This window comes from Scyliorhinus canicula, chromosome 10 (genome assembly GCF_902713615.1).
Source record: "Scyliorhinus canicula chromosome 10, sScyCan1.1, whole genome shotgun sequence".
NCBI classification, from domain to species: domain Eukaryota; kingdom Metazoa; phylum Chordata; class Chondrichthyes; order Carcharhiniformes; family Scyliorhinidae; genus Scyliorhinus; species Scyliorhinus canicula.
In genome coordinates this window covers 167,357,622-167,374,532 of record NC_052155.1, presented here as the reverse complement: position 1 = coordinate 167,374,532, position 16,911 = coordinate 167,357,622, and the positions used below count along the sequence as shown (strand labels likewise).

General features: G+C 46.5%; 2 protein-coding genes across 4 annotated transcripts in view; both read right to left on the bottom strand.

The window, feature by feature from the left end:
• The window catches only part of cd226 (CD226 molecule), a 108,878-nt gene extending 104,591 nt beyond the window's left edge, over nt 1–4,287 (bottom strand). The window contains exon 1 of the mRNA XM_038810078.1: nt 4,224–4,287. The gene's annotated coding sequence lies outside the window, so the exon portion shown is untranslated. The remainder of the gene's footprint in view (nt 1–4,223) is intronic.
• Nucleotides 4,288–15,048: 10,761 nt separating this feature from the next.
• rttn (rotatin) overlaps nt 15,049–16,911 on the bottom strand; it is a 229,033-nt gene continuing 227,170 nt past the window's right edge. For all 3 annotated transcript variants that reach the window (XM_038810072.1, XM_038810073.1, XM_038810074.1), the window contains exon 49: nt 15,049–15,242. In XM_038810072.1, coding sequence (XP_038666000.1) covers nt 15,169–15,242 — 74 coding nt within the window. In that variant the 3' untranslated portion in view covers nt 15,049–15,168. The remainder of the gene's footprint in view (nt 15,243–16,911) is intronic.

Here is a 16,911-nt window from a genome sequence, read left to right as displayed (position 1 = left end):
CGTGCCCGTTCCATTTGAAGGCTCTATTCTCCTTGGCCCAGCGCAGGATTGTCTCCCTATCCCGGTACCGGTGCAGTTTGGTTATAACTGCTCTCGGTTTTTCCCCTTCCTTGGGCTTCGGGCGCAGTGACCGATGAGCTCTGTCCATTTCCGGTGGGGTGGGAAAAGTTTCCCGCCCCACTAAGGAGCCCAGCATCGCAGCCACGAATGTTGTGGGATTTCTACCCTCGATCCCCTCTGGCAGGCCCACTATCCTAATACTTTGCCTTCTCGAGCTGTTCTCCTGATCGTCTACCCTGCCCTTCAGGCTCCCCTGTGTTGCACTCAGTTTCGCCATTTCCCTCTCCAGGGACATGACCCGGTTGCTCACGTCAGTCGCTGCCTTCTCCAGCTCTTTAATGGTTGCCCCCTGGGCTTCCAGTATCTTCCCTTGGGCATCCACTTTCTCCTCCAATCTGGTCAGAGCCTGCTGCACCCATGACATGGCCCTGGTCACTGCTGCCTGTGCTGCGGCCTCTGCGTCTGCTTTTAACTCTGCCTTGATTGCCTGCAGCTGCTCCCTCACCACCTCGGCAAAGGCTTCCTTCCAATTCACGCCCCCCTCTAACCCCAGGGGAGAGGTTGCCCGCCCGTCCAGCTCTTTTGGATGCGGTGATACATCCTTCCCGCTGCTTCGCGTGTTGACTCGTTTGCCCAAGCTGGTTTGCCCTTTGCCCCGTCTACTTCCGGTGCCCCCTTTCTCCTGGCTCCCTTCTGGCATTTTTTTTTTCTCCCCCTTCATCTTTTCTTCTCTCCTTGTTCTTCTTTTCCCCCTTTTCCGCACCCTATTTTTATTTTATTTATTATTATATATATATATATATATATATATATATTTTGTTTTTTTTAAAATAAAAATTTATTTCCCCCCTTCTTTCCTTTACCCCTTTATTTTACCCCTTTTCTCTTTACCAGTTTTCTTTTGGGGTTTTTTTTTTTTAAAAACAGAAATATAAGTCTCTTTTTTTTCTTTTGTTTTCTCTCCCCACTCGCCCAGGAGAGAGAGAGAGAGAGAGTCCCTTTGTCCTTGCCACGTGGTGGTCACTGCAGTTGGGGGGGGGAGGGGCGAGTGGGCCGGTGGTCGCTGCCGGTAAGGGGGGGGGGGGGGGGTGTCCCCGCTGCTGGTTGGGGGGGGGGTGTCCCCGCTGCTGGTTGGGGGGGGGTGTCCCCGCTGCTGGTTGCGGGGGGGTGTCCCCGCTGCTGGTTGGGGGGGGGGGTCCCCGCTGCTGGTTGGGGGGGGGTCCCCGCTGCTGGTTTGGGGGGGGGTCCCCGCTGCTGGTTGGGGGGGGGGGGGGGGAGAAAAGAGGGCCTGCCGCACCGCTCCCGGCCCGCGTCTGGGGGGGGGGGGCGGAGAGAGAAGAGGGCCCGCCGCTGCCGCACTGCTCCCGGCCCGCGTCTGGGGGGGGGGGGGGGGGGGGGGGGGAGAGAGAAGAGGGCCCGCCGCTGCCGCACTGCTCCCGGCCCGCGTCTGAGGGGGGGGGGGAGAGAGAAGAGGGCCCGCCACTGCCGCACCGCTCCCGGCCCGCGTCTGGGGGGGGGGGGGGGGGGAAGAGAGAAGAGGGTCCACCGCTGCCGCACCGCTCCTGGCCCGCGTGGGGGGGGAGGGAGAGGGGTTGGACCTGCCGCTGCTGGGCCCCCCTGTCGCCGCCGCTCCTCTGCGCCGCCTCTCCGCCTCCGCCTCTCCGACGCCGCCGCTCCTCCTCCGCTGCCGCTTCTCCTCCGCTGCCGCTTCTCCTCTTCCGCCGTCCGGCCTGTCGGGGGGGGTTTCTTGTCTGGCGCTTGCGGGAGCCCCTCTCCCTGCGACCTCCTCGCTCGCCGCCCGGAAGTCGAATCCAAGTAGTCTTATGTTGTAGCTTCACCAGGTTGACACCTAATTTCTCGGTATGCATGGTGTTGGTCTCAGCATGCTGTCCTGTACTCTTCATTGAACCAGGGTTGATCCCCTGGCTTGGTGGTAATGGTAGTGGGAGATATGCTGGTTCAGGTGATTGAAGATAGTGGTTGCGTACAATTCTGCTGCTGCTGAGCACTCATAGCACCCAGTCATCACTTGCTGGAACTGTTCAAAGTCTGTCCCATTTAGCATGGTAGTAGTACCACACAATATGATGGTGAGACAGGACATACCCAGGAATAGTAATAGCGATTTCTGGGACATTATCGGTAAGGTACGATTCTATGAATAGAACTTATGCCAGGCTGTTGCTTAAATAATTTGTGAGATAGCTCTCTCAGTATTGGCACAAGTACTCAGATGTCATTAAGGAAGACTTTGCAAGGTCAAAAGGGCTGCATTTGCCATTGTCATTTCCAGTACTTAGGTGAATACTGGGTGGTCTGTCCAGTTTAATTCTTTTTTTAAATAAATTTAGAGTAGCCAATTATTTTTCTTTTCCAATTAAGGGGTAATTTAGCATGGCCAATCCACCGAACCTGCACATTTTCGGGTTGTGGGGGTGAAACCTACGCAGACATGGGGAGAATGTGCAAACTCCACATGGACAGTGACCCAGGGCTGGGATTCAAACCCGGGTCCTCAGCGCCGCAGTCCCAGTGCTAACCACTACGCGACTTGCCCAGTTTAATTTTTTAATGTTTTCTTCGTAGTGGTTGAATACAACTGAGTGGCTTGTGTGGTGATATGCATTACTGTGAATACACAAGGGGTTAATGTAGATACACTAGAACTAAATAAACACTAGCGGGAGCACCAGAGGCATCATGACACACAGACATCCAACCAATAGGTTAGTAAGATAGGACATGACCAATGGGCAGTCAAGACACACCCAGAGGTGTCACTACCACAAGGGGGGCTACTCAAATAAAAGGACAGGGCACACATGCCCTTTCTCTCTTTTCCACAGGTGACACTCAGAGAGACAGGGGCAGATCAGGAAGCATCACACCCACCACATGGATTAGAGCAGACTGGTTAGCTAGATTGAGTTACTATAGCAAGATTAGCAGGAGAGTTGAACTCAAGTTGGAAAATTGTTAACTGTTCAATAAATGTGTTAAACCTATTTCCAAGTCTGAACCTTCCTTTGTCAGAGTATACATCAAGGAAGCGGCTTATGCTACCTGAAGAAGCATAACACAACAGCTTGCTCGGCCATTGCAGAGGGCATCTAAGAGTCAACTACTTAGCTGTGGGTCTGGAGTCACATGTAGGCCAGACCAGGTAAGGAGTGCAGATTTCCTTCCCTAAAGGACATGACTGAACCAATCGTTTCATGGTCATCGTTAGACTTTTAATTAGATTATGGGCAGCACGGTAGCATAGTGGTTAGCACAGTTGCTTCACAGCTCCAGGGTCCCAGGTTCGATTCCTGGCTTGGGTCACTGTCTGTGCGGAGTCTGCACGTTCTCCCCATGTCTGCGTGGGTTTCGTCCGGGTGTTCCGGTTTCCTCCCACAGTCCAAAGATGTGCGGGAAAGGTGGATTGGCCACGCTAAACTGCCTTTAGCTAAGGCGGGGTTACTGGTTTACGGGGATAGGGAGGTATGGGCTTAAGTGGGTGCTCTTTCCAAGAGTCGGTGCAGACTCGATGGGCTGAATAGCCTCCTTCTGCACTGCAAATTCTATGAAATTCCAGATATTTTACTGAGTTTAAATTCCACCATATGTGCAGTAGCCTCGGTCTCGGGATTACTAGTCCAGTGACGACTGGAAATATATAGATAGACTGAGGTTATGTAACAACATTTTTTGGCATATTTTGAATTAGACAATCATGTCACATGTTCAGAGTGCAACAGTAAAATGGAAAATATTTTACATGTAAGTTATAGAATGTAACCTTTCCTCAGTCTGCAGACTGCTGACGTTCCAGAACACATTTAATGACGACAATGTTTTGATGTTTTCATCTCTATAAACTGCAGGTTGAATAAGCCCTGGTTAATACTCATCCCCCAATCAATATCACAAAAAACACATTATCTCATCACAATAACACATTCCTTCATTCCAATAGTGACCACACTGGAGATGTCCGGTGGTGGTAAGAAATGTTGTATAAATGCAAATATTTTTCTCTTTTCTTTTATCACTATTCACCCAGCAACTCTCGAGTTAATTCTCCAACAGTGTTTTAAGGTTACACTATTGATTAAAGTACTTTGGGCGGTAACTTCCCCAGAGTAGCCATCATGGTGGATTGCCACTTCACATCAACGTACCTGCAATTAAAGCTTAAAGTCCTCATCTCGCCCGATCTTCCTTACGCAGGCCGCGTGAGACTCAGACAGCGAAGTGCGTCCCTGACTCCAATGGCAAAGTGTAAAGGGAGTGGAGTGAGGGAGTACATGCCCCCTTTTACAGCAATAGCTGCCGTAAAGCAGGTGTCCTTAAATATCCCTTTGAAAGGAAGGATGTAAGTTTCTAAGGCAATCAAATGGCTTGTGGGGGTTCAGCCATGGGGGTGGGGGTGGGGAATTGGACATGGATGGGGAAAGAGAAGCGGAGGATTACAGGTCAGGGGACGGTGTGTGTGTGTGTGTGTGTGTGTGTGTGGGGGGGGGGGTTGTCCAGGTCAGGGGAGGGATTTGGAAATCCTGGGTTGGGAGCGTGATCGGGCTGGGGTGGGGTTGGGCCCGGGAGGAGGTGCTTCGTTGGAGGGGTGTGGGGAGGTCCCCTGTGGTTCGAGGGGGTGAGGGCCAAGGGGTATCCCGTGTGAGGCTCAGTCTGTGTCTTTAAAATAGTTATGCTGAAGTTAAAATTGCTTTTATTCCTTCTCTTTCAGAGTAACTATGAGTGCAAACCTGGCAGAACAATCCAAAAGATATCACTTTGTCGAATGGTTCTTAGGGCAGCACAATTGTCCAGGGAAGGTTTGCCCTTCTGGACAATTGCCAGGTCAACCCTTCTCTGGGAACTTCCAAGAGGGATTCCACAGCGCATTTTTGGGGTATTCCCCCCCAAACCCACACTGGGGAGCCAGGAAGTTATGGGCCTTTGTCGTAGTTGGTTTTGCTTCGTTATGGAAGATGCTCATTCTTTGCATGCGTAGATTCATCTGGTGTGCGTTCTAATGTGGCTGGAGCCCAATTGCAGACTTGCAAGGCTTTCCACTTTGCGGGCAAGAATTAATTGTTTGATTTTGTTGGGACTGCCCGATCTTTCTCGTTTGTCTTTTGTCCTTAGCTGCCTATATTCTTTGCTGTTTGAAGGAAATCTTAGTTTGTATATAAAAAAAAATTGTATTAAAAAAAAACCTTGCTTATTGAGTGGGCTGAAGCCATAGAATAAGTTTTGACAAAGACTAGTCTCTCAAAATAGCCATATATTTACATAATTACACCTGATAATATATAAAGCTATCAGAACTGAGATAGTCTGTCTGCGTTTTGCCCACCCAGGACAATAAGCTTGAATGAGTGTGAATTGCTTTCTCCTGAAGTATTCAAAGACAGTCAGACATAATCTCATTATTCAGGATGTGGAGATGCCGGCGTTGGACTGGGGTGAGCACAGTAAGAAGTCTTACAACACCAGGTTAAAGTCCAACAGGTTTGTTTCAAACACGAGCTTTCGGAGCACGGCTCCTTCTTCAGGTGAATGGAAAGGCTTGTTCCAGAAATGTTTATATAGACACAGTAAGAAGTCTTACAACACCAGGTTAAAGTCCAACAGGTTTGTTTCAAACACGAGCTTTCGGAGCACGGCTCCTTCTTCAGGTGAATGCTGAAGAATTCACCTGAAGAAGGAGCCGTGCTCCGAAAGCTCGTGTTTGAAACAAACCTGTTGGACTTTAACCTGGTGTTGTAAGACTTCTTACTGTGCTCACCCCAGTCCAACGCCGGCATCTCCACATCATATATAGACACAGTCAGAGATGCCCCGGAATGCGAGCACCTGCAGGCAATCAAATCATCAAAGATGCAGAGAGAGAGGTAACTCCAGGTTAAAGAGGTGTGAATTGTCCCAAGCCAGTTCAGTCGGTAGGCCTCTGCAAGTCCAGGCTTGTTGGTGGGGGCCGAATGTAATGCGACATGAATCCCAGATCCCGGTTGAGTCCGCATTCATGCGTGCGGAACTAAGTTATAGCTAAGTTCCGCACGCATGAATGCGGACTCAACCGGGATCTGGGATTCATGTCGCATTACATTCGGCCCCCACCAACAAGCCTGGACGTGCAGAGGCCTACCGACTGAACTGGCTTGGGACAATTCACACCTCTTTAACCTGGAGTTACCTCTCTCTCTGCATCTTTGATGATTTGATTGCCTGCAGGTGCTCGCATTCCGGGGCATCTCTGACTGTGTCTATATAAACATTTCTGGAACAAGCCTTTCCATTCACCTGAAGAAGGAGCCGTGCTCCGAAAGCTCGTGTTTGAAACAAACCTGTTGGACTTTAACCTGGTGTTGTAAGACTTCTTACTGTGCTCATTATTCAGGTGGGTGAGGACCAAGCCATAAAACTCAATCACGTCAAGCCATGGACCCAGGCTGCGAAAGGAGGGCCTTGCAGACCATCTTGATTAAGTCACTTTAAACAATGGACCTGGAATGAGCTTGTTATGGCCATGTTTGGTAACTGGCTAGTTTGTGAAGGAAGGCCACGTGATGGTAAGCTCATCCTTCGTGTAAAATCTGGGAAAACGTAGCCTGGAAAATTCCACTTTGTACATCTTAGATTATCTAAACTAGTTGAGGAGGAGTATCTTAGCCCTGATTGCCCAAGCCAGAAATACAACAAACTCTTGGCTGCCAGGATGCTGCAAATCAATGTTCAGCACATAAGCTGACAACCGTTCCAGAGGTTTACCATTCTCGGAGAAAATAATTAGCTACTAACTCCAAACTAGTTCTGCCCTTACATGACTTGCAAAGGTGGTCTCCGGCCCTTCTATCCTACTCAGCTGAAACAATATCAATACTGGAAATATTCAGCAGGTCTGGTGACATCTGTGGGTACAGGAATATGATGATTGCTTCAGCTCAATAGCCTTTTAACAGGTCTAACCGACCAGCACTATGGAGGTATTTCATTATGTTATAAACGATGATCAAATCACCATGAACCTAAACTTGAAGGATGCTGATTACTCATCAAAGAAACTCGTCACTGAAGATCATGTTAAACATTCATATATGCATATATTATTCTGTCCACTGTTTTTACACAGAAGCTAAACCTTTAAAAAAAAATAATAGGTTAATTAACACGTGCATAAAAGTAAATGGCGACATTGAAACTTCTATTCTTCCAATCCTTTATAGAGTGCGTCTTGTCTCGTGTGTAAACTTGGTTGTTTGGAATTTTATTGTGGATGAAAACTGCTCACCTTCACCATAGGGCACTCAGTAAAAACATATGAATGCTAAATCTATTTCTCAAACCACTTGACAGACCACAAGTGCCTGATGAAAAAGCAGCAGCGGTAAGGAAATTCAAAGCCAGGGGCAAAGAATTAGATTTCAAACCAGCACCTAAAGGTTAAACAGCACAGCCAAACAGTGATTACTGAAAATTGAACAAAGCTATATTTGGTTGACTCGCAAAACATGGGGGGAGGGGATCCTCCAGCCAATGGTACAAGGTCTGGGGAAATTAGGTGGGTATGCATGTTGCCAGATTGCACAATGCATTATTTTCAATATGTCATAATGAATGGTAAGGTTTCCTGGTGCGGCTTCATAGAATTTACAGTGCAGAAGGAGGCCATTCGGCCCATCAAGTCTGCACCGGCCCTTGGAAACAGCACCCGAGTTAAGCCCCACGCCTCCACCCTATCTTCTTTATCCCTGTAACCCAGTAACCCCTCCTAACCTTTTTGGACACCAAGGACGATTTAGCATGGCCAATCCATCTAACCTGCACATCTTTGGACTGTGGGAGGAAACCGGAGCACCCGGAGGAAATCCTCTCACACGGGGAGAACATGCACACTTCGCACAGACAGTGACCCAAGCTGGTAATCGAACTTGTGACCCTGGAGCTGTGAAGCAACTGTGCTAACCAATGTGCTACCGTGCTGCCCACTTGCTGGCTGTTAAATGAGGATTGCACTGAAGGCTCTGCTCACCCTTATGGAGTGAGCAACGAGTTTGAGCTTCTGGAAGGGAAAGAATATTTTGAATATTATTCCTGTCTTTTAAATGCTTTCTTTTAAAAACATTACGTTTGGTTTGTGTTATTTTGGGTCATAACATTCTCACCGCAGTTAACAGTGTACAAGTCGACCTTTCAAGCTCTGAAAAAATATTTTCTTAAAAAAAGCGGTGACTTATACTCAGAGCATAAAAGGTGAACATGTTGATGTAGATGATTGAGATTTTGAAATGTGGCACAACTGGTAATTCAAATTAAATCTGTGACATGCCTTGGTGAATGAATTAATTCTGCAAGGATACCTTCAACCACAATAAAAAGGTTTTAAAAGCTGTCAGATTCACCAATGCTCACCAAATTCATTTGGAGTCACTTTGCCAATGTCATCATCATTAAGGATCACACTCTGAAATTAAATGAAAATCACTTATTATCACAAGTAGGCTTCAATGAAGTTACTGTGAAAAGCCCCTAGTCGCCACACGGGGAGGCTGGTACAATTTGCACGTTCAGTTTCAAAATCATTCCTCCACAACAAATCATCTTCCTCTCCACCCACTGAATTGTATATTCTACATTTTATGAACGTTCTGATGACAATTTGTTATAAAACCACACAAAACATCAAGCGGGGCAGCACACATATCTCCACTCTTTGGAAAGGATTTTTTTTCTCCATCAACCATCCATCTCAATCATTTGGCAAGATCATGATCCATGAATGTCTTGCTGTGGTACACACACATCCAATGGTTGAACTACGGACTGCAGACCTCCGAGGGTAACTTACAATTTGACCTCATTGGGATCTGAACATGCCTCACATTAATAAGCTGAGTTATTTGCATAGGCCACCTATTCTACAATTATCGATGTCTAACCTCACTCCATCCGAATGTAGCCTTGGCCTTGCACAAAATCTCCGACAGGGAACTTAATTTTCATCATAGCTTTACACTTGAAAATGACCATAGGCTTTAATTTTGTTCTGTCAGCCATGGAATCACTGGATACCCTGTCTGCTCATTATGGAAGATTTTCACGAGAGCCATTTTCCAACATTTCCACTCCCCAGTTCGGTTTCTGGGCACATCGAAATTCATGGACATTTAATCCATGTTGATGATGTGACGCAATGGTTACTCATGTTTTTGCCATTCTTTAATGATGAATCACTGTAAATGGGGGCATTTTGGCATCAAGGTCTTTCTGCACTTTTGAGTGATCTTGATCTTCTGCTGCAACACTAGGTATTTATTGCATAAATCATTTCCATTGTTGCTCTGAAATCTTTGTTGGACCCAAGGTTTGATTTGGCCCACTTAAGTGCATTTTTACGGAATGAATTTCTGGTGGTGATGTGGCCATTCTGATGATTTTCGAGGACCAATTCCGATGCATGCTTTTCAAGACCAAGTCAGTGATTAGAATGTGGAACTAGCTACGATGTGGAGCACTGGGTGTTTCTGTGCTGTAAATACAAATGGGTGGGATTTTGCAGTTGGCAGTAAAGGATACTCGTTGCTGACCATGAAGTAAATCTCACTTGAAGAATCTCATGATCACTCTGGTGGAAATCCTAGCTCTACCACCATACAACAGTTCTACAACAGATTGCAGTGCCTTTACTGGACATTAACAGGATAGAGCTGTCACATTGGCATCAGGCCATCCAAGTCATAGAATTATAGAATCCCTAGTGCAGAAAGAGGAGTTTGGTCCATCAAGTCTGCACTGTCCCTTTGAAAGACCCCCTACCGAGGCCCATACCTCACCCTATTTCTGCAACTTAGCATGGTCAATCAACCTAACCTGCACACCGTTGGACTGTGGGAGGAAACCGGAGTCCTTGAGGAAACCCATGCAGACATGGGGAGAATGTGCAAACTCCACACAGACAGTTACCCGAGGTCAGAACCCGGATCCCTGGGGCGCAGTGAGGCAGCAATGATAACCACTGTGCCATCATGCTGCCCTGTAGCCAATAGGGTTAAATATTTTCTTAGACAGGAAACTAGCACGAAAATAAATTTGCTTTTAAACAATTTGGACAATTTACGGATTGTGAAATACACACAAGGTGAACGCAGAAGCTAAAATACTGGGAAAACACCATCAAAATATAGTCTAAAAAATATACTAATAAGTAATTTGCCAGCTTTTCATTTTTGTGAAATTATTTTGCAAATGCAAGTACTGTTGTTCAAACTTTTATCAGTCTCCATCATTACGACATCTGTTGCTCGTTCTGGGTGAGTGTGCTTTACACTCAATTGGCTCTGTTTTATTCCTTAGCTCTAGAGTCGCCAGGTATCCTTTTGATACCGCCACAAGATTCAAGTCCAAGTTCAGATCAATGACTCAACACACTAGTTAGTACGTTCAAACAATACACGTTTATTATTAGTTATTTACTACTCATGCACATAATACTAAGACTAAACTGTTCCTACCACTACCAGGCCAATACTTATCTGGAATAAGGGAACTGCCGGATCAGGGAACAATGGCCTCTTGCTTTGTCCTGGATCCGCAGGCTTCCAGTTGGTGTGGACTAAAGGGGTCAGGTGTGTCTACTCTCGTAGCGTGCGTTGTATGACACTTACTTGTCAGTGTAGCAATTGGCCAGGCCTCTCCTTCTCACGTCCAAGTTCCTGGAGAGCTGCTGCAAAGGTGTTCTGCTGGGAGGGCCGGCTAAGAGAGCGTAGGGCTGGCTAAGAGCGAGGAGGGCTGGCTAAGAGAGAGATCTGGGGTCGGGGTCTCTGTCTTATACTGTTTTGGGTTTCGCGCCCATCTGGGCGGACCCTCTATAAACATGCAATCAATTGGGTCTCTTCCCAATCGATTGATTTGAATTTCCCCAATAACGGGGCTGTTCCTCGATCACTGGGCGGTTCTTTCTACCTTGTTTGTGTCCTTTTGTTTCAGACTCCACTGGCACCAGGATGTCTGACCTGCTATAGAATGTTTCAATCTCTTCTAATTGTTGTGTCCATTGTGCCTGGGAATCACCGGGAATCGCTCAATTAATATGCGCAGCTTGTTAGTTTCTATGCTGTCTGGTTTCTTCACAGACAGAATCCACAGAGAGGTTCTGCAACCTGCTTGCCTCTCTGTCATTGTCCAATTTTCCCCTCATGCAACTCAATGTTCCATTTTATGTCGGAAAGTGGCCAGCTTCGGTGGCTACACATCCTGGGCACGTCACGGTCAATTCCAGTCCCACAAGACTCGGAGTGCCAACACAAGTGAATTAACCAATAATTTGCATAAAATTTCTGCAATCTTTACCTCTCGACTACTGCAATGACTTACAGGCAGCAGATTTGTAAGTTTAAACACTATAATTGTTTATTTATAACAAAAATAAATTTGAAACATGCAATAATTGTAACAGAATGACGCCAGCTAATCTCTCCTCCTCCTTTTACCATTCAGCCCACCACCCAAACACACACAGGAGAGGGGGAAAGGGGTAAAATAATAAGGATTAATATGAAAAGAGAGAGCTGAGTATCCTTGCTTCCGTTGCAGCAGGCTGTCCTCCCAGGATGTAGAGTGATTGAAACCCACTGGATGGATTGCTAATTAGGTTCTTCTGGCAGGAGAATTCATTCAGAACACCCAGGCTGAAGGGTTTCCTCCAGGGGAGTCACTTTAGTCTTTATTACCCTTGGCCTTCACTCGAAGAACAGCCTCAGGCCAGTTTGATCTCTGTCTCACCTTCGACCCAACCTCAGCGTGTGGCTTAAACTTAACTGGTTTCCAGACTCACCAGTATCCCCGAGCACTACTGAGTAAAAACAGCGCATCAGAGAAACAGTTTCTTGAGATTTTTGAGAGGTCTGTTAACATCTCAGGGAATGAAACCTAAAAAAGAGTTCCAATCAGTTCTCTCTTCGGGAATTAAACACTCATGCTGGATAGAGAGGAAAAGCTGGCTAGATCAATTTCCCTGGAGAGAGCTCCAGCCAAGGTGTTGTACTCCTGCTGGGTTTATTAAAATGAAAGCAAGATGAAATCTTCCTAGCTCTGCAGAACATTCCAGAACGGTCAGCACCAATCAGCTTCTAGTATCAGCAAAGGCCCGGCAGTTTAAAACAGCTCATTGGCCACCAGCCAAGTCCATCAAGATGTGATATCACTGATGTCAGGCCAAACCACACATCATGCTGGTGTTTCCTGTTTGTAAACTAAAGATAAGCTGCTTGCTCTTAAAGGCATTAACCATCTATAGACAAAAAATGGCAATAGCGAACAGGTTGACGGAAATTAAAATGAGGAAAGAGGAACAAACAGGGATTATACAGGAGGATCCTTACACCAGTAAAAACCCAGTTATACCTACTTGAACAAGATACAACATTTTCAATGGTAATTTAGTGTGGGAAAGATATAGGACAGAGGTCAGAGGTGGGTTTTTTACGCAAAGAGTGGTGAGGCCGTGGAATGCCCTACCTGCAACAGTAGTGAACTCGCCAACATTGAGGGCATTTAAAAATTTATTGGATAAGCATATGGATGATAAGGGCATAGTGTAGGTTAGATGGCCTTTAGTTTTTTTTTCCATGTCGGTGCAACATCGAGGGCCGAAGGGCCTGTACTGCACTGTATCGTTCTATGTTCTAAAGGTGGTATTTTCATTGATTTCGGTGATCGCCAGCTCTGGAGGGGTCCAAAGCGCCGCCTGTTACGGAGCCCTATTGAAGGGCAGCACGGTAGCATTGTGGATAGCACAATCGCTTCACAGCTCCAGGGTCCCAGGTTCGATTCCGGCTTGGGTCACTGTCTGTGCGGAGTCTGCACATCCTCCCCGTGTGTGCGTGGGTTACCTCCGGGTGCTCCGGTTTCCTCCCACAGTCCAAAGATGTGCAGGTTAGGTGGATTGGCCATGATAAATTGCCCTTATTGGGTGGGGTTACTGGGTTATGGGGATAGGGTGGAGTTGTTGACCTTGGGTAGGGTGCTCTTTCCAAAAGCCGGTGCAGACTTGATGGGCTGAATGGCCTCCTTCTGCACTGTAAATTCTATAATTCTATAAACTAGGCTGCAATTTCAGGATGTCCATGCTAATTTGCATGTGCCCAATGCCCTGAGGTAGCAGCTCATTTCAGAGAAGTAACAACAGTGAACGCCAATAATTCAGCAAAATCTTCCCTATCGTAATACTAATGGCCACAGAATATATAAAATGCACAGTACTATATGGATGTCCACATTTGCTTTCTCCAGTGCTTTATTTCAATACCTTACCAGCACACGTTGTAAACGGTGTTTGTGGTGCCTCGCAGCTATATGGGTTTACAGGGTATTATTGGTTATATGGTCAATCGTTTATGACATTACCTTAAACCAAGATCAATCCCACATAGTTACAAAAGTGTGTCACTATAAACCACCAAAATAGCTCCCAAGGTTTCTGCAAATGATGATTCTTATACCAAAACGTATCTGCGACCTACCAGACCAATGTGATCTTTGTTATGTTGCACAGCTTAACTCGTACTTTGGAGTCAATGCTACTGGAGAAATGTGATATTTATCTTGCATCCTGGCTGCAGGTTAACAACACAGTTGCATCTACGGCATTGATGTGAACAGTACATTGAAGGATGAGTTATTTCAGAAAGGACCCGGTCACAGTAGAGTGGCTGCTATGCTACATTGTAGATCATAATTTTATAGCAAAAAAAATCATCACACCGTTAGTGCTAAATATGCAGCGGATTAATTTCATGTCCCAATGAAAAACACACCTGGCTTTACTGTCTGATATAAAATGCAGCATGAGGATCTTATTCATTTACAGCAACATTTATAAGCCAATGCATCATTTACATTGCATCACTTTTACTCATGTAACCTTTCATATTAATGAATGGAAGCTGGTTGTGGAGGAGTCCTGTTGGCAGAGTTTAATGCTAAGAAGATGGGGCTACCGAGAAGGGTTTTCACTGAAGATGCTGCTCAGGCTCATACTGAACTTTTAAAAATAACGTTTGTTTTAGCTCCACGGACACAGACAAGTGAGGTCAGCTCCCGGAGGTGGTGGCTTGCCACAGACACTTTGTCTACAGAAACTGAACTAGACAATGGCCCCACTGTTCGAGTTGGGACCTGCTGATTTGAACACGATGTGGGCACAGTACAAAGTCTTACAACACCAGGTTAAAGTCCAACAGGTTTGTTTGGAATCACTAGCTTTCGGAGCACAGCTCCTTCATCAGGTAAGTGAAGAGGTAGGTTACACAAACACAGAAATAGACAAAGCCAATGATGCAAGGTGATACTTTGAATGCAAGTCTTTGCAGGTAATTAGATCTTTACAGGTCCAGACGGTGCGATTGGAGAGAGGGATAATCACAGGTTAAAGTGGTGTGAATTGTCTCAAGCCAGGACAGTTGGTAGGATTTTGCAAGCCCAGGCCAGATGGTGGAGGGTTAAATGTAGTGAGACATCAATCCAAGGTCCCGGCTGAGGCCGTACTCATACGTGCGGAACTTGGCTGTCAGTTTCTGCTCGGCGATTCTGAATTGTCGTGCATCCTGAAGGCCGCCTTGGAGAATGCTTACCCGAAGATCAGAGGCTGAATGTCCTTGACTCATCTGGCTTTAATGTCTGGAGAGAGAACGGCAGGGTTGAAGGGCATGTAAATGGCTTCATTTGATTTTTTTTAAAAAGTGGCTGCAGATGCCTGGACATGATCCTGAAGGAACAATCCCTCCATGGAGTGGCCAGCAGCCGCAGCTATGGCCTTGTGACATCATGGGTATTGGGTGGAGTGGGGGTGGGGTGATGGCAGGTCCTTGAGTCAACAATAATGGCCTCCACCCCATCCGCTGAGTTCTTTGTGGCCTATCTGGTTTAGGATCACCAGAGAGTGCCCATTTATCTCAATTAATATTGGTATATAGTTTTAAAAGAAAATCAAAGTAATACTGACCAATATAAACTAATCACAACATTTTTATTACAGAAAATATATTAGAATTTCAATGAAATATACACATGATTTACAGGCAGGCAAAATCTCACTCCGCAATAAAACATCCACGTTAGCAGGGCATGCTAACTGTTCAGCTGGACTGCTAGGTTTTCCAGGCACTTCAAAAGATAAATATGCAGAGGACCTTGAAGCATACCTAGAAAACAATATATAAGAAGCAAAATCAGTTTTCATACAAATAGCCAGCTCATGCTAACAACTCACGCTCAATGACCAAATGATCAATAACGGTATAATTGGTTTGGTGTACATATCACAATTTCAAACGATGCGGAACAAAAACTTGAGTAACTGTCAAATTATTTAACATTAATTTCCAAAAAGATTCCAGTGTTTAACTATGAATAGGAGTTTGCCACAATTCACACCACAAGGTTTAAATATTCTTTTTATGAGATATAATTTGTCACTTGAAATTTGTTATGGGGACACAGTGGTTAGCACTGTTGCCTCACAGCGCCAGAGACCCGGGGTCAATTCCGGCCTCAGGTGACTGTCAGTGTGGAGTTTTCACTTTCTCCCTGTGTCTGCTTGGGTTTTGGCCGGGTGCTCCGGTTTCCTCCTACAGTCCAAAGATGTGCGTGTTAGGTGGATTGGCCATGCTAAATTGCCCCTTAATGTCTGGGGATGTTCAGGTTCGATTATGAGGATAGGTAAGGGTAATCACTTGTAAAATGGGCAGAGTGCTCATATGCAGGGTTGGTGCAGCCCGATTCGCTGAATGGCCTCCTTCTGCACTGCAGGGATTCTATGAATGTAGGTGTCCAGGGTTGAGCTGGAATTCACAATCTTTTTAAAAACAGTTTCCGAATAAGGTGCAATTTAGTGCGGCCAATCTACCTACCCTGCACATCTTTGGGTTGTGGGGCTGATACCACCAGGCGGAGTAGGAGACCTCCAGCCAAGCAGAACTCGTCTCTGGGCCATTAACGAGGCGAAGGTGAGGACACCGCCTTCACTCCCATATGAAGCACCGGCAAGGGCAGCAGGGTAGCATGGTGGTTAGCATAAATGCTTCACAGCTCCAGGGTCCCAGGTTCGATTCCCGGCTGGGTCACTGTCTGTGTGGAGTCTGCACGTCCTCCCCCTGTGTGCGTGGGTTTCCTCTGGGTGCTCCAGTTTCCTCCCACAGTCCAAAGATGTGCGGGTTAGGTGGATTGGCCATGCTAAATTGCCCGTAGTGTCCTAATAAAAAAGTAAGGTTAAGGGGGGGTTGTTGGGTTACGGGTATACGGTGGATACGTGGGTTTGAGTAGGGTGATCATGGCTCGGCACAACATTGAGGGCCGAAGGGCCTGTTCTGTGCTGTACTGTTCTATGTTCTAAGTATGGTACCATACAAATGGCCACCAGCGGACATGGATCCAAATCAATATTGAGTATTTCCGACATGGTGTTAAAGAGCCCAAAAGCTTACCAACGTGGGACAAGACCAGAACATGTGAGTGCAGTTAGCTGGCCCCCCGAGGGCAATGCTCGCACCTCACCTCTGACCAGAGATAAATCCACTCTTCCTCGCTTTAGTCAGATGCACTCGTGCACCACCTTGGATTGGATCAGACATAGCTGAGCAAATGAAGATGTGGAGTTGATCCGGTGAAGGGCCTCACTCCATACCTCATCACCCAGAATGGAACCCAATTCACCCTCCCATTTCGCCCTCACCTCACTCATCTGCAGCTGACTTTGCTGAAAGGATATGTCCAAACTAGTCCCTCCACCAGGCTGGGTCAAAGACACACCCCTCTTCAACTGGGGAGAGTGTGTGTCGGGGAAGGGAGGGAAAAGCCTTGAGCGAATATGGA